Source organism: Marmota flaviventris, chromosome 10 (genome assembly GCF_047511675.1).
Source record: "Marmota flaviventris isolate mMarFla1 chromosome 10, mMarFla1.hap1, whole genome shotgun sequence".
Lineage (NCBI taxonomy): Eukaryota > Metazoa > Chordata > Mammalia > Rodentia > Sciuridae > Marmota > Marmota flaviventris.
Genome location: NC_092507.1, coordinates 94,339,600 through 94,366,013, shown reverse-complemented (window position 1 = coordinate 94,366,013; position 26,414 = coordinate 94,339,600). Strand labels below are relative to the sequence as shown.

General features: G+C 37.8%; 1 protein-coding gene across 3 annotated transcripts in view; it reads left to right on the top strand.

The window, feature by feature from the left end:
* Window positions 1–26,414, top strand: part of Vav3 (vav guanine nucleotide exchange factor 3) — a 350,991-nt gene that overhangs the window by 189,552 nt on the left and 135,025 nt on the right. For all 3 annotated transcript variants that reach the window (XM_027943138.2, XM_071618116.1, XM_071618117.1), the window contains exon 15: window positions 303–412. In XM_027943138.2, the coding sequence (XP_027798939.1) occupies window positions 303–412 (110 nt within the window). The remainder of the gene's footprint in view (window positions 1–302; window positions 413–26,414) is intronic.

Sequence of the window (26,414 nt, the reverse complement as noted above, 5' to 3'; positions counted from 1 at the left end):
GTGGCTTGTGATCCAGCTGTTTTGTTCCTAGAGATTGATGAGGTACAAGCCTCTGTGAGATGTGGTTGGACAGTACTACCACTGCTCTGATTATCTCACATGCCACAAGAGCAAGACAGTAAAACATGTGTAATATGGATAGGAAGTTGACAGTAATAAGAAGTCTAATTGTTCACAGTTTATGTACTGGTTACGTTATGAGGGGGTACTTAAATGGTTATGGTAATGTTTTAGTGAGTTTGGAAATATTTCATCTTTAATAAACAATGCATATTAATCCAGATTATATTAATTTTTAACAGTGGTCTTATGGCTTCTACCTCATCCACATCCAAGGACAAAATGGGTTAGAATTTTATTGCAAAACAAAAGATTTAAAGAAAAAATGGCTGGAGCAGTTTGAAATGGCTTTGTGAGTATTTCTATTTTTTAAAGTTCTGTGTTTTCTACCTGTAAAATCACTTATAAATAATGAACAATTGATATACTGTAATGCTTCTGAGAGCATGAGCATTGCTAAGCTGTTGGCTCAGTGACTTCTCCTTTCTGGGAGAGGAGCTTTCATGAATTTCTTCAAAGAGAAGAAAGAGGGCGCTCTAGCCTACTGTTTGGTCTCCTTCTCATAGGAATATTTTAATTCTTTAGCTTCTAGCATCCCCATACAATTTTAATTATTCTAATGGTAAACTTTTTATGTAATTAATGTTTTTAAATATGTATCTTTAAATTAAATAGAAATATCCCCCCCACATACACACAAAGATTCCTATGAGGACAGATCTTATTTCAAATAGGAAGATTGATTTTTTTTCCTCTGTTTTAAGCTCACTTATTGTTTGAATACTGACTAAATGGCAGATGGATTCAATGAATGCTTTAAGGGCTCAATTTCTTTCAGCATTCTTTTCTTTTATTAAAGCAAAAGCACAACAAAGAGGTGGAAAATAAATCAGACCTGTGTCAAAAGAAATGGCATATAGAACTGTAATTACCCAAGAAAATGTCACTGTAGGTGTTTCTTTTCAGTTTGGTTGTGTACAAATTAAAAGTTGTCTAGTGACCCTTATTCTAGAAACATATCGGTCACCCTGAAGTGAAACTGTTAGTGAAGGGTGGGATTAAGGGGGAACACTTGTGATTTGTTTCATTTGTGTTCTAGCATTATTTACCATCTGTTGACAAATGCTATCAGGTTTTTTTGTTTCTGGTTTTTAAGAAGTGGTCATGACAGCATAAAATAGAGGTAGGAGGGGAACTGGGTTTGTGGCTCAGTGGTAGCACGCTTGCCTGGCATGCATGAGACAATGGGTTTGATTCTCGGCACCACATACAAATAAATAAAATAAAGGTCCATCAACAACTTTAAAATATTTTTTAAAAAAAATAGAGGTAGGAGGGCTGGGGTTGTGGCTCAGCAGTAGATCACTCACCTAGCATGTGCGAGGCCCTGGGTTCAATCCTCAGCACCACATAAAAATAAATAAATAAAGATATTATGTCCAACTACAATTTAAAAAATAAATATAAAAAAACCCATAAAGGTAGGATTATAATGGCTTATTGTAGTTTGAAGAAAGGAAAATAAAGATTGTCTTTGGATTACTTTGCCTCATAGTTTGAGAGATGAGATTATATAGCTAAAATATTTTAAATGTATAAACAATTCTGTTCTGCTATAGTCACTGCCATGGTTTGACTATAGGGTATTAGCTAAGTTTTTGAGCCTCTGAGAGCCTCAATCTTCTCATCTATAAAATAGGAGTAATAATATTTATTTGAACTCCAAATAATAGTTCCCAGCAGAGTGCTAGCCAAATAGTACAGTAGCAGTCATACGGTTCTGATATTCATTGTTATTACTGTTATTAATATTTTTTATATTTAGGATCCTGGTACACTTCTGGGTACTTATAAAACTATAGAGCATCTTTCAATATACTAATATAGTTCTTATAATTTATTGTTATTGGTTATAATAGTTTAACACAAGAGGTTGGCAGTTTTGTGCATCCATGTAGTGCCTAGACTCCGGGGACACATTTGATTTGGGGCACAAGTGCTGAAGTTGATGACCTCTGCCAGTCTGATTAACAGTGCACTATGTCGTATACCTGGCATGCTTTTTCAGGGAGACACCTGGAGTTGAGCAGTTTGGACTGGAGTGATAGGATGCTGGGGTTAGTGGAAATGCTCAGAGGCAGAGCTGATTGCAACCTTTGCTCTTGTGGGAAGATGCTAGGCTAGTATTTTCTGATGGCTTCTTTTTGGCTATGTAATCTTTAGATGAGCGAAAGAATTTCTGCAGAGGAGGAAGCTAAATTCCTCATCCCAGAGCAGCCAGATTACTTGTACAGTATGATAGACATATCAGTGACAACTTTTTTCAGTGGCCCTAAATCAAACAGCTAATCCCTTATACAAGAGACTTGGTATTAGAAATGCTGTGTCTGTTTCATGTAAGAGTCTGGGGTAGATAAAGGAGAGTGGTGTGGTGCCTCTTCTGTGGGGCAGGGGGTGTCATCAGGGACTCAGGCTTATATCTTGTTCTGCCATCAGTATTTGGCTTCTGTCCCCAGGGTTAGTTCCCTTAAAGTCTAAGATAGGTGCTGGAGCTCCAGCTATAAAATCTACATTCAAGGCAGCAGAAGGTAATCTCCCACGTTTAAGGATCCTTTGCAGAAATACCACATATTTCTGTTACATAATACCGACCAGAATTTAGTTATGTAGCCACACCTGACAAGGGAGACTGGGAATTTTGATCTTTATTGCAGATAGGATTGTACCTGTTCTGTTGCCATGGAAGAAGGGAGGGTGGGTCCTTGCAGACAATTAGGGAACCCTACTTTGCAGGTATATGCATGTCAGAGTGTGAATGGATTTAAATGTTTCCCTACAATCAGAACAGCTGCAGTATACCCAAGGAACCTGGGATTCTTAATCTTCTATTGTTTTCCAATAACCTCAACAATGTAATAAAATGTCAGCAAAAATCAGTTTTGCATTTTAGAGTTCCATTGATTGTCCAGGTAGCTAGTGACAAGGTCATGTCTGAAAACCCTGATGGTGATTACTTCTATTTGTCTAACATAGCTCTTGCCTATCTTGTGCTCAGGAAAAAAAATAGAAAGATCTAGGTAATCCCTGAATCTTACAGTTTTTCTTGTGGTTCGGATCTTGCTGTTTTGTTCATTATCTAAAGTTTTAGTACTTTTTATTTTATAAATCATGAAAAATAAAAGAAACCTAAGAAATCCTGAAGCATATAGGAAAAATAGCAAGCCTCTGCATCTCTAGAGGACTTCTTCCCAGTGTTCTCACATCTTTCTAGTATAGTCTAAACTGTTGCTTTAAGGAACTCTGAAAAGGAAAGGGAACGCGGTGGGAGGAGGGGGGCTAATCAAAGGAGGGAGTATTTTTAAGACTGATGAAATATTTGCCAGCTCTGTTTACAGAAGATAGGGATTCTGTTTATAGGATGATTGGATCATTTTTATTTAAAATAATTGCAAATTACCTTGAAGGCACTTAAAAATACTGCTCTTCATTTAGAACATTAAGCAGAAAGCCCATAGAAAAGCATGAATACCAGTAAACACTAAGGATTTGGTGGACACAAATCACCTCCCCAGAGGTGACCTAAATCTTAGCCTCTGTCTTTCCCAAGCGCATCCCCACTCTTGCTCAGGAGCAGTGTTCTTGACCTTCTTTGGACGCAACCACTTCCAGCATTTAAAATATGCAGTGAACTACAGTAGAATTTGGCAACCTCCTAGGAAAGGCTGAACAAAGAGAAAAGCAGCAGTGACCCACTTGGACAGGGCAGAAAGAAGGATTTCTTTCCTCCTGTGAGAAGTGGTAGCAGGACTGATTGCTCATGAGATTGTTGGGACAATTGTGCAGCCAAGGGATGTTCAAGAGCTGCATTTCTGGGGACCCCACACTAAAGAATAATTTAAATCTTTAAGAGATTGATTGGCATGCACTTCTTGTGTTTATTTATTCCAAAGGGCTTTTTTTTTTTTTTTGTCACCAACTATCTCTTATAATTCTGTTTAGTCATCTGTGAAATAGGCTGGAAAAAATATTTTGGTTGGGTTAAGCTGGTTTTCATGATGATGTTGGAAAATGAGGATGTGAGTGCCTATGGCAGTGTTCAGAATTTTGTTAGGAAGCTGTGGATCTGTTTTCCTCAGAACCCTTATATTCATTGTGTTTTTATGAATTCTCCTGTTAGATTTAAATTAATAAACTTTATATCCATTTTACAGCTCAGGAAACTAGTAACCACAGAAGTACTACAGCAAATTTGTAAGAAGGTCAATTCCATATTGTTTACATTAGAGTTTGGGATCCGAGTTCACGGGATTTGTTTTGTTTTGTTTTTATCCCAGAGGGTTCTAAAATAAGCAACTCGCTCAGATCTTGTTATCGAAAATGAAGTCAGGGTTGTTTTGGTTTGGGTTTTCACTGTGACTAAGGACATAGGGATCAGAGATTTTCTCAATGTCCCAGGAATAAGTCCAAACTGGGTAAAATATGAAATAAATAAGTAGAATAATAGGATGAGAAGGATTTTTAAACAAAGCATTGGAGAGAGAAAACATAAAATCGGAGAGGGAAAGTAAGTCATCCTATATGATAGAAAAGTGATGGTTCAAAAGTAGCTTCTGTAGCATTTATTGCAAGAAAATGAAAAGGTCCTCTTACCTGGAATTTCTTCTGACCAACCTGACCCAATTCTTGCAATTTAGCAATTACACACTTGCTCCCCTGAATGAAGCAAGCCCCTTTGTGGATGCATATGCCGTCACCGCTGCCATTATTGTGATTTTCTCTCCGTGTCCTCTGTGTAAGTCACAGTGCTGTGGGGATCGAATAAGGAGAAGTAGCACCAAGGGCCCCCATGTCTCCTGGAATATTTGCATAGCTTATTGATTTGCCAAACACCAAGACTAGTGAGATAGAGATTTCAGAACTGGGAAGGTGCTCTGGGACCAGGTTTTATTGTCATCTTAGATTATCTGAGGGACAGCCCTGGAACTCTCTGTTGCCTAAGAAGAGCTCCTGAAAAGGAGCTGCCAGGGAATGATGGGCCACAGCAAGAATCTAGCCATTAAGCTCCACAAATCACACTTAATCTGAGGCACAGTGTTGCTTTGTAATTTATTCCATCTACTTTCTGAAGGAATTTGAAGTCACTTAACAATAAAAGAGCACACATGCCACAGAATGAAAAAAGGAAAATTTAAATAATCAGAGGTTAAATAAAACAGTGTTTCCAAGCATTTCTTTCAAACCCAGGCTCTACAGGGGAAGGACACTTTTCTTGGAATTTACTTTCTGTAGTTTGTATGATAAAAACAGTAAGCAAGCTTTTTTCCACATGTCAAATATAAAAGTATGTGTTATCAAACATAATGTGTTTTAATCTAAAGATATTGCTCAAATATTCTGAATACCAGAGAGAGAACTACCACAGGAAATTTTGTTCATTCTTCAAATATTTATTGAGTACTTCCTTGTTGCTAAACACCACAGGAAGCTCTGGGCATGTAAAAATGAGGGAGCTATTGCAATTAGGTATAATTTTTTTTTTATTTCCAAACATAACGTTCAGTTAACATATAATGGATTCAATTTCAAGACTGAACTCTCAATATTTCTACTCAAATCGTCTCTTCCTCCAACCCAATTTACTCAAGTATCAATAGCTGGAGTTCCAAGAACTGCCCTCGACACAGCCCTCTCCCTCCACATGTAATCAATCTCTCACCAATTTCCGCAGATTAAATCCAACACTTGCCTGTACACTCCACTGCCATTCATCAGGGTTTAAACCTGCTGTATCTCCACTTGGCTTCTTCATTTCCTGCCCCTCCTATCCAGTTCATCCTTCACTAAGCACCTGGGTAATCTGATCCTCTTATGCCCCACTTTCAACACCTTTTTGGCTGTTGATTGTATTTAGTCTAATATCAAAATTTTTACCAGGACCAGAGAAGGCTCTGCATGGTTTCTATCCCACTCATCTTTCCAGCCACATCTCCCATCTGTTTTCCCCATGCTCATTTTTCTCTAGTTAGATTGTGTATTTTGGTTCCTGGAGAATGCACAGATCTCAAGCATCCATGCCTAAGCTTTGCTGCCTGGCATAGTCTGTCCTTCTGCTTGTTGGAGAGCAAGTTCTAGATCCTCCAAGTCTTGGCTTTAAGGACTTCTGTGAAAGAGCCTCTCTGGACATCTATGCTAGATGATGAATTCTACCTCCACAATATTCTCTCACAATTTAACTATATCACCAGACAGAAGTTATCCAAGTGTGATGTTGACAGCGGCCCTCCATCCAATAGTGCCCCTGCCTGGTAAAGAGAATCTGTACTTGTCTGCTCAGTTTTACTTCTCTCTTCTTCTCCTAAAGGGTCAGGATTTTTTTATTGCTATTTAGAATAGATGCCAAACTGAACTACATGATTACAGATAGGAGAAAGAGGGGGGAAACCAAAAAAGCTCATGGGTCTAGGAATACAGAGTTCTGGAGGTACACTGAAATACTATGGGATCTGGTGATTTGGGAAGGGGAAAGGGGCCTTTGCAGTGCATATATATGTCCCTTTTAAGTTCCTTGAAATGTTAAGTAAAGAGTGAGATTATTTTGGGTTGTTTTGGTTGCTGTATGTGTACCTTTAATGTTCCAAGGCTGGAAATTGCCTGGGCCCTTGAGTTGGTGGTTATCACCATCAGATCTGTCTATTAATCTAACGTCTGCTTCTTCCCCTGGACTATGAACATTGTGAGACAGAAACTTTGTGGGCATCATTCACCTTCATGATTTGTTCTAGCACAGCACCTGGCATCTAGTAGGCAATCATCTATTAATTATAAATTTGAAATCTTAATCTTTAGGTTTTCTTACAACCAAAACAAGAAAGGGAACAAAGACTCGATAGGTTATGGAATTCTTGTTGTCTGAGAAAATATTACAATAGTTCTCGGTAGAGAGAAACTTTCTAGTATAGGAAGGTGTGGGGTGTGAATCTTTAGGTAAGAGTCATTTAGGAACATGTTCTGCTCTGGCAGCATTAGATTTTTTTGTAATTTGTGAAGTTGGTGTCATGTTGTTTCTTTCTTATATTAATATTCAGATATGAAATTATAAATTTTCTAAGGCATTTTTCTATACATCTAATCTGGTGTTTCTTTCTGGCAGTCTGACTTAATGCTTGGATAAAACTTATAGAACCAAATTGGATGGGTAATTTTCACATTATCTAGACCATCTTTTAAGTAGCCTTTCTTTCATCCTTACATGTGCTAAAAACTGCAGAAATTATATGTAAGGCATGAGGCTTTTTTCTCCCTTGGAGATTCAGATAAAGGTGATCCCAAGTTCTATTCTGGAGTCTGATGTGCTCAGGGCCAGCCAGCTTCCTCACATTTCTCTCTGTCCACATTTCTGATTCCTTGTAGCTTTATTGCTTTTGCTTCTGCTCCATTATTTACCCCAAACCCAGTCATAGGCTTAACTTTGTTGTACTGACAGGTATCACAGGGAGACTCTGTCTGGCACCTGTTTCTTCTGCAGTTCCTCCAGTTTCCTTGCACCCTAAGTGGTACCTGTGGTGTATGTAACTACTCTAAGCTGCTGACTATAGCAGACCAGTACTCCTGGCCTCAGTACCCTTGACCTCAGTACTCCTGACCTCAGTGCTTCTGCGGTGAACACTAACCAGGCCAGGCTGCACAGAGCACTTCCCCACCCTCCCTGGGATTTAGAGGAGTAACACTGTTGCTGTCATGTTACACCTCAATTCCAGAGGAAGCTCTTTGGGAGTGTCTCAGAGAAGAAGGCCCTTCTGATTGATTGATAAAAGACCCATGTTTATAATGTCAAACATTTAGTAGCAGATTTGACATTCCATTGTGAAAAAGTAAAATATTGACTTTGATTATGTTTTTTTCTTAGATCCAGTCACTTCCCACACCTACATGAAGCTAAGTCAGAGACCTCGATAGCATGCCCAGACATAGTAATAACTACTACTTTTCTCTCCACTCCTCTCTAACCTGCCCCACCTCCTCTTTTCTTCAGTAGGAGGTGTGGTCTGTTTGTATTTTCTCAGATGTATAAATAAGTACTCATTTGAAACAAGAAATTTAATCTCTTACAACAGGGGCCAGTGAACACTTTTTGTAAGGGGCCACAGAAAAAAAATATATTTTATGCTTCATGTGCCATGTTTTTTTCTTCAGGACTATGACTTACTTCTGCCATTATTAAGTACTAACAGCAGCCACAGAAAACACATGACTGAATAAGAGTGGTGTGTTCCAATAAAGTTGATGGTCTGTATTTTTTCTCATGAGTTATAGTTAGTAACCCTTGTCTCAGAGCACAAATAAAATGATCTAGGCCTCACGAATGGAGTGAGTATGTGTTACCAGTAAAGAGCTCAACTGTAATGAGCCATACTGTGGCCTTTTGTAGAAGGATTATTTCTTTTCTTTTTTTAGTAGCACTGATTTCTGTTTAGACCATTATGATGGTTTAGCTCCAAAATGCTCTCCCCAAAACAAAAACAAACCTAGATGAATTATCTAAAGTTGGCATTTTTTTTTTTTTTACTGTCCAATTGAATATCAAAAATGTCTTCTCAAAGAGCACAGTGCACCTATTTAGGTAGTCCATTTCATTTGGTTTTGTGAGCTTTTTAGTGGAAAGGACAGTGAGCCCCACAGAATCCAAGTTCTACTCAGGAGACAACTACATCAACAAGGCAAGTTTTTAATCACTGATGCTCTTTGTGCTCTGGAAGCCTTTCTTTCCAGCACAAGTGCTATTCCTGGTGTTTATTCTGGGGTCCTCCCTGGGGACCACCCAGAGGAAGAGAATGGTTTTGAGTTGGCTAGAGAGTGAGCTCTCCTGGGTGATCCATTGGTGACATTTTGACTGTGGCAGCACTTGTTTTGTTATCTTCTGGGTATCCAAAGCCTATCAGTTTGGAAACTGGTAGTCTTACTGGTATAATGGCCAATATGTCAGTCCATAAACCCTCTCAGAATTTGTCTCCCCATATGCATTTTTGTTATTTTGGAGAAATTATTTTCTTTAAAGTAAACACCTTTTATTCTTTCTTTTTAAAAGGCTTTCATGCCAGTTTTTAATAAGAGGAATTTGTTTACGGGTGTGGAATTCATGCCGCTGTGGTCCACCACCCCTGGGCTGTGCCGAGTCTCCCTGAGCTGACCTATTCACATTAATCTCCCAAGTTGAAGCCAGCTCAACTCTCCCTGAATCTAATGTATTGTCTATAACCTTTCAAAATTGGCAGTTAAGTCAGTATGGGGAACTATACTGGCAGCAATAAAAGGAAGCAGGACACGGGACAGTGCTCAGAAAAATCACAGCTGTCATAAAATGGAGTCTTTCAGTAGCTTGCTTGATCCAGAAACATGTGAAAGCATTTCATGCATGACAAAGCATTAGTAAATATTAAATATATTCTCGTTTTGTTATTGCCTAGTGGGGATCAACCTCTCTCCTTTTTCTCTGGTTGTATTTAATACTCACTTGACACTTTTCTGGCATTCCTGAACATGCTCATGAAGAGGGAGGAGTCGCAGGCAAGAGGAAGAGCAAGGATAGATAGCAATATTTCCATCAACAAATAAGCATTACCCTTATTAGAACTAACAGTGAATAAAATTATTAAGCTAAATGACTGTTGGTGCCCCTGAGCCTTTATAACAGGGTCTTTGATATGTTGATTTTTTTAAAAAAATGAACAATAAAAGCACATCCAGGAGAGTCTAACCTGGCAGCTGTGGTCGCAGTCTGTCTCCAGCTGGTCTGGGTAGTATGGAGATTAACACAGAGTGTTTGTTTTGGAATTGTACTGAGTCAACTTCATGTATGGTTGCCTCTAAGAAACTGACATAATCTTTACTACAGTGAATTCTGTGACATTAAGCAAGCTTTAACCCATAAGTCTAAACCTAATACTTAATGTCACATGTATTAATTTTGTGATATTTCTTGATAAGAGATTTTTAGCTCGTAGGAATTACCACTTTGAGCAATGCAACACAAAATAAGCTGTATTTGGAAATTGGCGACACTTATAGTGGAAACAAGGGAGAAGCTTTGTTTTTCCACTTCATGGGGCAGCAGGCAAGGCCGGTCTAGATGCAGAGATAAGAGAGTCAGGTTTGAAGAAGACTATGTATTGTACCTGGGAATTCATTTATTTGGTCTCATAATTATTGAGCATCTCATACACACCCAGAAGTGTTCTAGGTTGTAAGAATGTTCACAAGACAAGTTATCTTCTCTCATGGAATTTAAATTGTAAAGAGGCTTACATTTTCATGTCAGTATTATAATAATGCAATATAGTGATAAATTGCAAGGTTCATGAAGTGGTTTATACCACATGTTATTTTGATTTGAGGAGAACAGAGTTGGAAATTTCAACATAGAGATGCTCTATGATTGTAATACTGGTGGAAATATTTTCAGAGTTTTTGGCCCCCTGAGGAATCTAAGAAAGGCATTTACAATTGAGGGTTTTTCTTGTTATTTTAAATAAAAAGTTGTAAGTTGTACTTCTTGCCAAGAACAACCTGCGCTTGAATGCTGCTTGTGACAATGACCTCACTGCCTCTGGAGGTGTTAGCTCTATCTTTGGTTATTTCTCTCTGTAGGAAATTTTTCTTTATAATGAGCTGAAGCCTGTTTATTCAAGTATAATTTCTAATGTCACTTCTTGGTCCCAAATAGAACATGTCTAAACTCTTTCCCTTTTAGATATTTGAAGATAGCTGTATCTCTAGGTCCATGCTTAAAACATATTTCTTTTTATACTGAAAAGGAACTTAATTTAGAAAGCTTCTTTCACTAACTAGTTTAACTGAATGCCAATTAGGTTCAGGTAAAGGTGTGGATAAATTGAATGTTTAATTTCCATCCAATATTATGGGAAGCATAGCGCAGATGCTAAGATATTCTCACAGAAAATTAGACTTTGTTATTTTGATGTGTTAGAAATAAATTTTGGGATTTCTGATCGAATTATGCATAGCACTTTAATATGTTGTCTACCTTAAGGAAGATTTCAGATTTGAATTCCTTCATGATAGAGTATTAGAGTCTAGCAGTATACAGTATAATTCCTTATCATTACATTGTGCTTTACAGTTAGCAAGGTGTTTTTAGATAAGATCTCACTTGATTCTTAAAGAGTCCTGTAAGATGGTCAGAAGGTATAATCCCTTTTAAAAAATCAGAAAATGGAGGAGATTAAGAGTGTGTGTAAGCATGTGGGTGTGTGTTGGTGTGTTTGTTTTCAATTATCAAGTGGCAGAAGCAGAGCTTGAATCTCCATGGAGGGTTTATCCCCCTCACACCACGTTGCCTCATTTCCAGCAAGAACACCTACTTTTGTTCTTCAAAGATGAAAGTTTCCTTTAGTTTGTTTTATAAGCAAAAGATATTTCTGTGTAGTATATTCATGTACTAGATAAAAATATGATTTATAATTTAAATATTTCCACTGTTTGATGCTATTCTTGGATAAGAATTTGATATTTTTACAAAATCCAATAATAAGTAACATTGTGCATAGTATCAACAATTTGTAATGCTGATTTTAGCTTCAAAGAATTCTTTAGAGCAAGGTAAGTCAAATAAGTCAAATTTTAATTTATAAATTAATTTATATCATGAATTTTGGTCACTGTGTCTTAACATAGAATTGAGCCTATTATGGATTAAAAATGGTTTTTATTTCGTTTGGTAGAGCTTTTATTCTTCTAGCTGTTTAGATAATGAGCTTCTAGTCTCAGAGTTTAAGTTCTCTTTCTAGAAGTAGAGAAATTGGGGTGGAAAAGCCTCCCAGTCTGAGACTAAGCTCTGGCCAGTTATCAGAACAGATTAATATGAGCCTAAAAAAAAATGTGTGTTTGTTTTCATGTAGTAACATTGGATGTTTACTGTGGAAGTCACTAAAGGTAGGAACACAGTGTGACAAGCTGCCATCCTTCTGCAGGATAAACTTGGTACTGAGCATTAAATAGCTTCTTCCTGGGGAGAGGCAGATCTGAAGTGGTTACCTGAACCATGTGTCTGACCTGTTTGTCACTTATGAGAATAGTGAACAACTTTCTCTAAGAAAATACTAAGTCTGGGGCCTCAGATTATCTGCCTCAAAACTGGCAAGAATATTCCAATTACCAGTGGTTTCTGATTATTTGTATTTACCCACACTGTCTCTGATACACAAAGCAGCCAACCATTTGCATAAATAAAGGTAATTTCCAAAGTCACAAATGCCCTAAATTAATGGGCCCTATAAATAAAAAAATTTCATTAAAAATAATACTATCTTATTTTATAAAATTTGTGATAGTAAACAAGAAACTTTTCTGTTTTTCTCCCCCCCCCCTTTTCTTGTAGGAATCCTGTGAGAGCACTAACGTTTGCTTACATTAGCATTTGCTTGTATTAACATTATACTCCAAGCACAGAGCTTCCCAGAATCCATTATGGGGCCAATTTATCTGTTTTCATAATAAGAAAAGCAATGGCCAGAAGTGTGAGAATCTGGGCTGGGGTTGTAGCTCAGTGATAGAGGGATGGCCTAGCATGTATAAGGCACTAGGCTCGGTTCTCAACACCACATAAAAATAAATAAACAAAATAAAGGTATGGTGTCCATCTACAACTAAAGATATTTAAAAACAGCAAAAAGAAGAGGTGTAAGAAACCTGCCTGAGCCATGGCTCATCCTGGCATAGTCTGTAGTTTGTGATACTAATGCTTTTCCCATTCCTTTCTCCAAAGAATTTCTTGCCCAAATGGTTGGTAAGGAATAAAACCAGTGTCTTATTAAACTCAGTTTTTTTTAAAAATTTCCTAATGCCAAACTGCAGACTTGCTGTACTTTTGTTTCTTCTTTCTTGGGTAGCAAGACCATCTAGCTACAAAATTCTCTCCTCTATTATTGTACACCAAATTTGCTTTATGTAGTCTTTGACGAATGACTTGTTGATTAGAATCAACTTAGGGATCTGTTCTCTGATAGTGCATTAATAATATATATGCATTAAAGCTTCATCCCAGAGAATATTTGAGCTTTGACATATTGAACACTGGCATTTTAAATTAAAGTTGTTGCTGTCAGTGCATTTTAAAAACCGAATGGCTTGGAAATAGTGTTTCATACATAACAAAATAGACCTGAGGTCATGTGTAATTTACTGAGACAAAAGTATGCATGGGCTGTTTAATTGTGGTAAGGGTTTGAATGGAGTTTTCCAATTATAATGACCTAGACATCTCTCAGAGAGAAAAACATTGAACTGTTTTGCAGGGCTTTGATTTACTAGAAGAAACACCACAGAGCATCCTAATGCATTTTCTGCATTCCACAGGACTGGGAAAAATGCATTTGAAATTATTGGGAATCCTTCAAGTTAGGAGTTATCAAGATTTCAGTGATGCTTGTGACTCTGTGGTTGAGCTCTGGATTTGCTTTGTTGCTTCTTGTTTTGGAGACACTTCTATATCTGGTTATGTTAGCCAAGCATTTTCTTTCTTTGTGGCTCTATACTTGTGCAAGTTGGTAAGGAGTCTGTGTTGTCGGCTCCCAGTGTAGCTGATTTGGAGTCACTCACGCACTTGTACACACTTATGTACAGTACGTACACAAGAGACTCTCATGAAGGGTCTTTGTAGGGCAGCATAATAAAAATAGTCCTAGATTTGGAACCACATGAACAAAACCCTCAGACATTTTATAAATAGATCAGCTAACAGATCATTTTTCCCTCAAATACCTGCACACTGGCTGATCTCACATGCTTTTATCTAGGCTGACTCAGGGTAACTCCATTTGCATGATAACTTGCCCAGAGACACAGGAGTAGCAAGTGGTAGAACCCAGACTGGATCCAGGTCCTCTAATTGTAGTGATTCTTCTTCTATCAAGGTACATCTTGTTTAGTGGGCACTTTTTCCTTAAAACAAAGGTCTGTCTCTTTCCTCTACATCTCTGTCATACAAAGTTGCCAGTCCCTGTCCCAGGACCAGTGGATGTGGGGTAGAGAGGTCAAAGTCAACCAGCCTTCAGTAGGTATTAGCAACAACACCCATTACCCTGCCATCTGGTTGACATTAACAGACTACTTGCTGTTGACATAGCAGATTTACTTTCAGCAGGGCATTCCTGACTTCTGGAGACTTGATACTAGCATGAAACAGTCTAATTGCAGGATACAGGGAAATCCAAAGTGAATTAGAACTTTAATTAAATTTCTTGTGTGTTTAATTGTTTAATGTGTCACACAGTCCAGCTTGCTGTTCCATATTCAATTATAACGGAGCTCCCCTTCAGTCGAGTTTGTTTGGGGGCTCAAAACAGACTGTAAAAGGATATTCGTGCTTTAAGAGAATTCTTGGTTTTATAAAATTTCAACATAAGAGATTGAGTGTTTTAGTATTAGGTTTGTATTGACTCTTGATATTGACATAAGTTGAAATGTGCAAAGCCTACAAAGGCTAAATCCCATGGGCTTATGTTTAATTTAAAATATGGCTAGCTGGCCATTTTGAATATAATGGATAGGTCGACAATCTGAATATATGACTGGTTGGGGAAATAATCAAATATTAATTTTTAAGTGTTTGTTAGTAGACTATTCGCAATTGGTTTTTTAAATTCATTTGGAAAGTGAGAATTCACATTAATGTAAAATGGCTAATAAACCTGATTTCATAAAGGTGTTTGGAGGTTAAATGCCTAATGATTAATTTATGCATGTGTAATATTTTCAATAATTTGGAGGAAAGGTAAGACAGCTGAGGATAATGCTAATGATGAATAGTAATGAAGGCTTAAAAGATTCTCAGATTTAATTATGGAGATCTTATTCATTATCCTAAAAACAGAATGGGAAACTGGACAGAAAAGACATTTTGTGGAGTTCAATGACAGCTGGACAAGGAGAGAAAAGGTAAAGATAGACCCAAACCCTACCACTGACTTAGCCATAGGACTAGGCAAACCAATGTTTCACACTGGAAGGTAATTCATCCATTAGGTAAATAACGCATCGATACTTATTTGTGATCAACATTTCTCCTTCATGGCAAAAGAAAGTGGGGGAAGTATAAAAGTTAATTGTGATACAAAAATAATAGGAGAATCCAATCTTCTTTATTTCTACCCAACAGTTAGGATGATATTCTTCTCTTGGTTTTTTTCTCTTTTGGTTCTGCGTAGCCATTGTGTAAGCCGTCAGGGAAATTCAAAGAGCAGGCCTTGGTTCATCTGCAGAAATATAAGAGTGATAAAATAAGAGAAAGCTGCATCAGTTTAATTATAAGTGAAAGCATTGCTTACATTTGAAATCTTAATAGAGGAAATAAGACTGACAATCTGTGCTGATTCACCAGGATATATTGTCTTGCAAAATTGAAGAAATTGACTCTGAACCCTTGATCAAAAATGTGGCTAGTGTGTGTGATGCAGGGAACTTGGTCACTACTAGTTTTTAGTAGGGAAGCCTCTTGGATATTAAAAGCACAAAAAAACCAGAGCATTATTATGTAGAGAATTGATTTATTAATTCATCAATGTTTCAAAGATAGTTCTGAGATCTGCTTGGGAAAATGAGATGAGCCTGCTGGCCATTAGTGGTCGGCACAGCTTTCTAAGAAATGTTCCCAGAGGACTTGCCACCAGGAGCATGGGCCCTACTGCGGGAATTTTTGTTGCCTATATGAGGATCAGACCTAAGTACGGTTTAATAAAATTCTGCTTGGAGTGATTTGTTTGTCTTCTGTGAGCAATTTATTTTCTTCCTTTTTTCCCTTCTTCCTCTCTTTTTGATTGATTTATTTATCTGTTTGTGTCCTCTTCTAGCACTTTCCCCCATCTGAACCAAAAGCTCTTTGCAAATATCACAGCTCAGATTCTAAAAAGATCATTGATTTCTTTCCCACAGCCCTGAAGGTAGGATGTTACATATCATCATTTATTTCTGCAATAGGGATATTGAGAGCATAATATTAAATTCTTTCATTAGAGATTTTTCTTTTTTTGTCTAGCAATAACCTAAATTCAAAACAGTTTTATGTTTGCCTTCATCTATCAAAATTGCTAGTTATCAGTACCTACTTCCCAGGCCTGTGTGGTTACCTTATTTTTATCAGGAACAGGAATATCACGTCAATAAAAATTTTTCATTGGCTTTAAATTTTCTCTGTGGCTGCCAGTAGTTGCCCAGAAGACCCCAGACACAGGACCCTGACCAGTTACTGACGTGTATCCAGCGTGACCAGCTGTCTAAAACTTTAGTTAGAAGTCAGATGCCCCTGAGGGCCTTGTAGGCCAATGTAGTTACCTCTACCTTTCCCAATTCAGGTGGCTGACTTCTATTTGCCTTTCACCAACTTTGAGGGAAGCTCAGAGGATCAGCAATCTTTTGATTCAGAGGACCTTTCAAGAGGTGAAGTCCCAGCCTGTGATGACACTACTCATGTAGAAACAAATGGGAGAAAAAAACATGAGGAAGTCTTCTTCATAAGCCATTATCAGCTCTTTTCAGTGTCCCTTCTTCCAGAGCAGCCCCTGCAAGGGATAGCTGGCTCACCACTATAAGAGTCAGTCTCTCAACTGCTTGTCTCTAAACTGGGGCAACTTGCTTATTGGCTTTGACTTGTGTTTCTGACTTCTTTCTTCACCCCTAATGTCACTGTCTTTGTTTAGATCTTTGGACCCTTCCACCTAGCTGGCTGAGGTCATCTCTGGAGCTGTCTCTCCCTGTCTCATGTGTCACCCCCACCCCCACAACTTGGCTGCCAGAGTTTTCTGTTTAACATGCAAATATGAGCTGGTGCACAGCCCTTGAGTGGTCACTCACTGCCCACAGAACAAGATCATATTCCTGGAGTATGTACTGGTGATTCCCGGTAATTCCTACAGCCTGGTCTGTGCTAGCATTAGCTTTATTTCTCACCATATTCAGTGCTACAACCAGACTGAACTCCTTGGCCTTTCCAGAACATTCCAGGCCCTTTTATATCTCTGGGTCTTTGGCCACAGTATCTTTTCACTGGCTTCACATCTATAGTTTCCTGAGTTCCACTAGGGAACACCTATGAGTCTTTCAAGACTCAGATTGAGGGTACTGCTCTCTTTTCATGCAATACCCCCATCCTATATTATAGAATCAACTAATCTCTCCCTTCTTCTCTGTCATCTCACACCTTTTTGAGCACTTTATTAGATTTTTTTTGCACATCTCTGTCTGTATCCTAGACTGAAAGGATCTTGAGGCCAGGGACTATATATATATGAAAAATATATATATATATATATGTATATATATAGTCCCTGGCCTTAAGATATATAGATACAATATATATATTGTATCTATACAATGTACACACACACACATACATATATATACACACACACATACATACACGCACACACACACACATATATATATACATATACATATACATACACACACACACACACATATATAATACATACATATATATATTTTTTTGTCCTAGCACAATGCATGGTATACATTAGGCATTTAATAAATAATTGTTTAAGTAAAAGATTTCTGAAGCAACTGAGATCTAATTTAAGACTGTTTTTAGATTTTGTTTTTATCTATTTATTTATTTATTTTTGGTGCTTGGGATTGAACCCACTGGACTACATCCCCAGTTCATTTACACACACACACACACACGCACATTTATTTATTTATTTATTTTGAACCAGGGTCTTGCAAATTTGCCCAGGCTGGCCTTGGACTTTCAATCCTCCTGTCTTAGTGTCCCGAATTGCTGGGATTACAGAAGTGTCCTAAGACACCTGACCATTGTTAGATTTCAAGGGCCACATAACTTCAGTGAAAAGGACAGATTGTTATATGTTACAGTAATGTAGAAATTTCTCAAAGTTAAGATGGGGACCTAAATTATAGAGATAGATGTCATTTTTTATTAGTTCTTTTTAGTTATACATGACAGTAGAATCCACTTTGACATAATTATACAAGCATGGAATATATCATGTGCTAGTTCAGACTCCAGCACATCTCCTCCCCTATCTCTGTCCCCACTCACTGTTCCCTTCCTTCTCTTGATTTTTCACCATTCACCCATAGTAATTTTTAAAATTAATTTCTTGTGGATATACACAATGATGAGATTCACTGTGGTATATTCATATATGTACATAGGAAAGTTGTCTCAAATCCATTACACTGTCCATCTATCTATACCTATACATATCACATTTTCCTCATCTCTTCATCTGTTGAAGGGCACCTAGGTTGACTCCATAGTTTAACTATTGTGAATTGAGCTGCTGTAAACATTGACGTGGCTGTGTCACTGTAGTATGCTGATTTAAAATCCTTTGGCTGTATACTGAGGAGTGGGATAACTGGGTCAAATGGTCATTCCAATCTGAGTCTTTTGAGGAATCTCCATACTGCTTTCTAGAGTGGTTGTACCAATTTGCAGTCCCCCCAACACTGTATGAGTGTATCCTTTTCCCCACATTTTCACCAATATTTACTGTTACTTGTATTTTGATAATTGCCATTCTGACTGGAATAAGATGAAATCTCAGTGTTGTTTTAATTTGCATTTCTCTAATTGCTAGAGATACTAAACATTTTTTCATATATTTGCTCACTGTTCATATTTTTTTCTGTTGAGAAGTGTCTGTTCATTTCCTTTGCTCGTTTACTGATTGGGTTATTTGTCTTTCGGTGTTAAGTTGCTTGAGATTTTTTTTTTTTTTTACATCATGGACATTAACACCCTATCCCAGGAGCTGGTGGCAAAGATATTCTCCCATTCTATAAGCTCTCTCTTCAAGTTCTTGGTTGTTTCCTTTGCTGTGAATAAGTTTTCTTAGTTTGATGCAATCCCATTTATTGGCCCTGCCTCCCCCAACAAATGATGCTGGGAAAACTGAAAATCCAAATGAAGCAAATGAAATTAACCCCCTATCTCTCACCATGCACAAAATTCAATTCTTTAATTTCCCTTTTTAGTGTTCTGTAGTTTTCATTATAGAGGTCCTTCACCTATTTTGTTAGATTAATTGCCAAGTATTTTTTTTGAGGCTATTGAGAATGAGATAGTTTATTCCTAATGTCTTTTTTAGTAGATTCATCATTGAAGTATAGGAATATGATTGATTTAGAGGTTAATTTTGTATCCAGCTACTTTGCTGAATTTATTTATGAGTTCTAGAAGTGTTTGGTGGAGTTTTTTGGGTCTTCTAAATATCAGATCATATTGTCAACAAACAGAGATAGTTCAAGCTCTTCTTTTCCTATTTGTATCCCTTTAATTTTCTTATCTTCACTAATTTGTTTGGCTAGGATTTCATGGACTATGTTGAATAGGAGTGGTGAAAGTGAGCATCCTTGGCGTGTTCCTGTATGTATGTATGTCTGTATATATGTATGTATGTATTATTTTGGGGGGTACCAGTGATTGAACTCATGGGCATATGACCGCTGAGCCACATCCCAAGCCCTGTTTTATTTGTATTTTATTGAGAGACAGGGTCTCACTGAGTTGCTTATTGTCTCTCCATTGTTGAGGCCAGCTTTGAACTCGGAATCCTCCTGCCTCAGTTTCCTGAGTCACTGGGATTACAAGTGTGCACCACTGCACCTGCCTTATACCTATTTTTAGAAGGGGTGTTTTCAGTTTTTCTCCATATAGAATGATATTGGGCTGGGTTTGTTGTATATGGCCTTTACAATGTTAAGGTATGATCCTTCTATCCCTAGTTTTTCTAGTGTTTTAAACATGAATGGGTGTTATATTTTGTCAAATACTTTATCTGTGTCTATTGAGATAATCATGTGATTCTTGTCTTAAATCTATTTATGTGATGAATTGCATTTACTGATTTCTATATGTTGAATTAGCATTGCATCCCTGGGATGAAACCTACTTGATTGTGGTGCGCTATCTTTTTAAATATGTTTTTGTATGCAATTTTCCAGTCTTAAGAACTTTTGCATCTATGTTCATCAGGGATATTGGTCTGAAGTCTTCTTTTCCTTTTGTCTTTGTTGGTCTTGGTATCAGGGTGATACAGGCTTTATAGAATGAGTTTGTAAGAGTTCCCTCCTTTTCCATTACGTGAAATAATTTGAGGAGGATCGGTATTCTTCTTTAAAGGTCTGGTAGAACTTGACTACAAATCTGTCCAGTTCTAAGTTTTGTTGGTTGGCTTTTGATGGCTTCTTCAATTGCATTACTTGTAATTGTTCTGTTTAAATTTTCTGTAGATAGATGGGATTTGGAGTAGCAGAAAGAAAGGAATATTCATGACCAGGAATAATATTGTGGAGCTGAGATTGAGGTGTGTTTTAAGGGTGTCTTGAACAAATGAGCCTCTTTTGAGTTTATTGTGGGATACTGATCTGGGAAATTTAATTTTACTATTTAAAATGTTTTTGTTACTATTCATGACCCACATTATAATTTCCACCCTCCTTAGTATTGTGTAGTCATTAAGAGGCAATCAGAGCTGAATCTATTAATAGCTTCATGAACTTAGGAAGGTTGCTTGACTTTTCTGACACAATTTGGAAGTAACTTAGAGATATAATATCTACTTCACAGCATGCATTATGCGATTTAAACAGAATCATACTGTTTGCCATTGTTCTGTCTTTACTGTGTACAGGTATGGTGTAAGCCCCTTTATAAGTGTTAACTCATTTAAACTTTATATCTGTTCCATTTTGGTAATGTATCATTTTGCTATTCATTTTACAATGTTAAAAAAATTATACCCTCAGTAGAAATATGGAAGACACAATCCCAGATTGTTTGGGGACTTGGGCAAAAACAAGTCCCTCTGTGTAGAGTGGCTGATAGCAGTGTTTGGTTGTGCCAGTGCATCTTTGGGTTTCAGGGAGAGTTGGGTCTCCTAAATTCTGGGCTGGTCTGTGAAACTGCTAGCTCAGAAACTGAAACATTAACCCCTGAGATCCCTTGTAATAATGAATGCTTCTTTTTGGGAACTTGAATGAGACTAGCACTGGGATGGTAAGAATGAGGATTCCATGATTGGAGCTCTGAGCTCAGTGGGTTCTGTGTGACCACAGCCTAAGCTGTGAGCTGTTCTCAAGGGCTGGGGGTGTTCTTCTGATCATTGTCTCAGAAATGCTCCACATAAAAATTCCCGGAAATCAAGGGCCCTAAAAATTCTCTCTTCTTTATTAAACTCAAGGTCATATAATATAAAAGTTGAAACCCTTAGCTTTAGGATTCAGCCGACATTTGAATCATGAAACTTAGATTTTGTAGTCAAATGATCCTTGAAAAAATATTTATGCTCTCTGAGCCTCAGTTTTATAATCTGCAAATGAAAATAATAGTACTTATTTCATAGTCATTGTGAAGTAAAAGGAGAAAATACATGTAAAACAAATGTACTTGTGCTCCAGAGATCCTAAGCATTTAGAAATGGTTACCCTGATAATTTTACTTTTCCTCCCAGATTGGTACAGTCCCAAAGCTTTGGCCAGGGTTCATGTATAGTGTCTGTGAACTTGTTAGGTCATTTCTCAGTTTCTAAAGCCTAAGACAAAAAGGCAGTCTCTTAGGAATAGAAAGAAATTGAATCAAGTTAACTATTATGTATATTATAGGAAATAAACCAAAGTGTTTTTTCCTATTTTCTTATACCACTCAATACAGTATTTCACCCTTGATCACCCAAATGTGGAGGGGGGGTGTTCATATACACACCAAATGTATTGGTCTGTTTTGTGTTAGTTGTAACAAAATATCTGAGGTTAGGTGCTTTATACAGAAAAAAGACTTAGCTCACAGTTCTGGAGATGCAAGAACACTGTGCTAGCATTTGCTCAGATCTGGTGAGGGTCCGTGGTACCTGGTATCACAGTGGTGGGAGTGTACATTAAAAGAGATCACATGGGGAGATCCTCTTGAAAAGCTAATTGCTCCTCACTAGGCCTCCTCTCTTAAAAGGTTTCATGACCTCAACACCACCATAGGGGACCAGCCCTCCAACAAATGAACCTCTGAGGAACAAAACACATTCAAAACATTAGCACCAAGCAGTTCCAGTGGACAATATCAAGGTGTCCTTTAACTCAATTTAGTTCTGACACTGTCTACTTGGAATTTGACTAAGATTCTGTAGGTTTGGGACTTAGTCTCATTAGACTGACCTCATTTCAGACACCATTTAAAAGCAGTAGGTTGTAACCTATGCCTTCAAATGAATGACTGACAAAACTTGATGTTTCTGTGACTTCCTCCTCAGGGTCATGTGATTTGCTAGAATGTCTCACAAAAAACTCAGGGAAACACTGTTTACATTTTCTGGTTTATTATAAGGGGTGTTTTGAAGGCCACAGATGAACATCCAGGTGAAAGAGATGCAGAGTATATGGGAAGAGACATGGACCTTCCATGGCCTTTCCAGGTGCAACAGCTTCCAGGAACCTCCATGTGTTCAGCAATCCAGAATCTTTCCAAACTAGTCCTTCTGGGGTTTTATGAAGGCTTCCATATGTAGGTATGATTGATTAAATCATTGGACATTGGCGATCAATTCAACGTTCAGCCCCTTTCCCCTTCCTGGAGGTTGGTGCATGTGGGGGACAGGGTAGGCTAAGCCCTATAATCTTATGGTTAGTTCTTCTGGCAACCAGCCTCCAGTCTGAGGCTAGCCAGGAGCCCGTTCAGTCTTCTCATCAAAACAAAGGTGTTCCTCACACCCAGGAAATTCTAACATGTCGGGAACTGGGTTCAAAGGCAAACATTACAGCAGTAGATTCTCCCAGCATCCCTACCTACAAAAGATTTAGGAACTCTCTGTCAGGAACCAGGACTAAGACCAGTATGTTTTTATTATTTCACAACTGTCTTTGTGAACCATCTCTCTGTAAAGTCCCCAGGTCCAAAGGAGAATCCAAGTGTAGATTGACAAGATCAAAAGGGGTCCAAGTGGAGGGTGGTGGCAAACAATGGAGGACTTCCCTGAGGTCAGAGCTGGGACTGCAGCATTTTTAGGGGCTGTTCATTATTTGTGTGGGGAGAGATGAGGCCCCTTAGGAGCAGGAACACTGTACCAGCTAGGGACAAAGCCCAGAGGCTAGGGCATCTGATGCTTGTGACTGGGACCAGCAAGGCCCCTGGGGAGCTCTTAGAAGAGAGAATAGGGTCCTGGTGCTCTTGTTCATCACTGAACCTCACCTAATGTGGGGGCTTGGCAGGCTCTTTGGCTCCAGCAAGTCTTCTTATGTTCAGAAAGCAAGGTCAGGATTTAATTATGGTTTTTTTTTTTTTTAACACACATTGGCTAATACATAGTAGGCACTTAATAAATATTTTTGTAAGTTAATTCACTACAAAGAATGTCTTTAGAATATTTTTGTAAGTTTTTTATATATAATCTGACACATATGCCTCTCTAAAGCCAATGAGACAGTTCTGACTTTTGTTTTAGGAATAGCCACTTGAATTTTACTGCTTTGTATGCTTTTCGTCTCACTTGGGAGTTTAAATTATTTCAAAATGGATAGAGACTATAGAAGACAGAATCCCAAAGCACAGGACAATTTGAAGTTCATTAACAAGAATAGTGAGAAAAGTGCACTTTGCAGAATATTTTACTCTGAGTTTCTCTAATGTAATTAGTTTTGGGTGGGGGTAAAACCAACGTTCAGTAGAAAGTGAGGAACAGAGGAACCATCTAATACTTCATGGTGGAGAAGGAGTCTGGTTTGACCCATATGCATATTCTGAAACCCTTATGCACAACTGACTGCAGCAAGCAGGCTGTCTCAGATACCTCTTTTCTATTCATTATTTTGGACACCCAAATAATGACCTAGCCAGAATATTTTAAGCTGAGTCCAAATGCCAAGGTTACTTACCTGATACTAGTTAATAACATTAGAAATTGCCTCTATCTGCCAAGAATAAAGACAATCATGATCCCATACCAGGTTTGGATTCATTTTTCAGAAATATTTGGGAAATGCTATTGCCCAGTTTGTAAAGTGGAGACATAAAGCAACAGGTAGAGTGAACAGTAGCTTTCAGTCATTCCAAGGCTAACAGAAGCAGAAGTTGAGCCTGAGAATTCTGCTTTCGGGTGTGTGGTTTGAAATTCAGGCTTCACTCAACAATATCATTTAGGGACTTTAGGTTTTCCCTTCCTCTGAGATGGCCTTGACAGGAGGTTGAGTTTTCCTTAGGGAGTGAGAGAAGCTCATCTGCGTCTGTTTCTACCCATCTGCTTTTAGATGGAGTGCACAGCTTGCATCATATTCTCTCTTCTTAAAGGTCAGATGTGCTTCCCAGATGCCTCTGTAGCCCCCCATTTTCCTTTCCTATGTAGCCTTTATACCCCTCATATCTACTGGTTCTATGCATGGGAGGCCTTGCGTTCTCAGAGCTTCTATCATTTCTCAACTCAAATGCTGAAAGCGTCTCAGGTCTCCGAAGAGATCCCTGGCCATTGATTCTCGTCTGTCAGCCCTTAGCCTCATCCTGCTCCAAGAACTTCTCTAATATAGATGTTCTACAATAGCAGCCCCTATCTTGGAAACCACCATCATACCTTAGTTATTTCTGCTGAATGGCCTTCCCCAGCCACATCACCTATCTAGATTTATTTGGTTTCTGTTTACTGCCTGTTTTTTCATGCCCTAATTCCTTTTCCTGTACCTAAATGTTGTTTTGAATCATGAACTGACACTTGGTTCTCTCGCCCGCCCTAGAACTCTGGATATTAGCTTGCATACTATTCCCCTGAAGAGATCTGTGCTCTACCCATCTTATACCTTTGAACCCTGATCCCTTCCCTAGTGCTGTGATATAAGTGCCTTCTGCGTCTTCTGTGCCCTGGGTATTCCTAGGACAGGACAGCTACCTGTCTCTCCTACCTGGCCTCCTGTGATCTCCAGTTCTTGTGTTTTGATTTCTGCTGACCAAAGCAGTTCAGCTACAGCTTCCACTTATGCTCTTGATCTCGCTCACGTTCTCACCTTCTTCATAAATCGTTGATGTGAGTCTTGTCTGTTATTTATGGTGAATTCATAGGCAATTAATATCTTCATAACCTATAAGTCCTGCTGGGTCTAAAATGTTATCAAACTTAAAATCTTTAAAAAAATATTTTATCTTAATCTTTTTATTAGCTATTTGGTCACAGTAATGTCTACATTTAATATACCTTTTCCTTTAGCAAGTATAATTTAGCATTTTAAAATTCTTGCTTTTTTAGAGTGATTGGGGGTTTTGATAGACAATGGTAGCCTCAGTGCCAAATTTAGAGAAATCCTGCTCAATTTACAATGAACTTCTACACAGAGTTGACTAGAAGAATTTGTATGTAAAGGATGAAATGTTGTTTGAAACCCCCTATTTCATACATAATTATTACAGAATTTGAAGGGGAACGCTTATGAATCTTGTTGCTTTTCAGTCTTCCTTCTTATTATTGCCTTGTTACAATATCATCTTTGTTTTCATAGGCTTCTAAAACAATTCAATGGCAAACTTCATATTATCAGTCATAATTTAAAATGTGCTACCATGACTTAAGTTTACTGTGCCAGATCAGCATTCATAATTCATGTTATCTGCAGCATTTGAATTATGGTATTGATGTGTTAGATCAGAGAATATTCAAAATTTTCAGGACCTGTTTCTTACGTGGAAGGACTGACATGGAAGGAGTTGTCCTGCTGTTTAAACCTGAACATTGAAGGAGCTCCTATGTCTGTCTTACTCCATGAAAAGAGAATATTTAACAATGTATTTTAGTGGAAGAATTGAAGTAAAGCAAAGTAATACATATTAACTGGAGATCCATGATTGATGGGACCAGATAAGTATACTTTTGAATTCCCACTGTTAGAAAATGGCTGGTGCATAATAGGTACTCAGTTAATCTGTTGAATGAATGCCTAAAGAAACCATATTAGAAGCAAAGAGGAGTTTTAATATGCTTAATCAGTGTTTATTACAAGAATAGCTTGGTTCTCTTTGGTGATATGCGGATATTTACATTGATTTACCTCAATGAGATATCTTTAAGTTTTCAAGTAAATGTTTCTCACTTTTCATGGCAAAAGAAATAAGAATAGCATCTAGCATTTCTGTAGTGCTTTCCATTATTTTGTTGATAAAATCTATTTATTAAAATGTATACATATATATTTTTATTTATCTTCAGAACAAACTTGACAGGATAGCTACCAACAAGTGGAAATTCTCTTCTTTCTCCCACTCTTGGATCTTGGCCTTTTACAGCCAAGTTTTTACAGAATGACTGGAGATATATGATTTATCACTTTGGTGA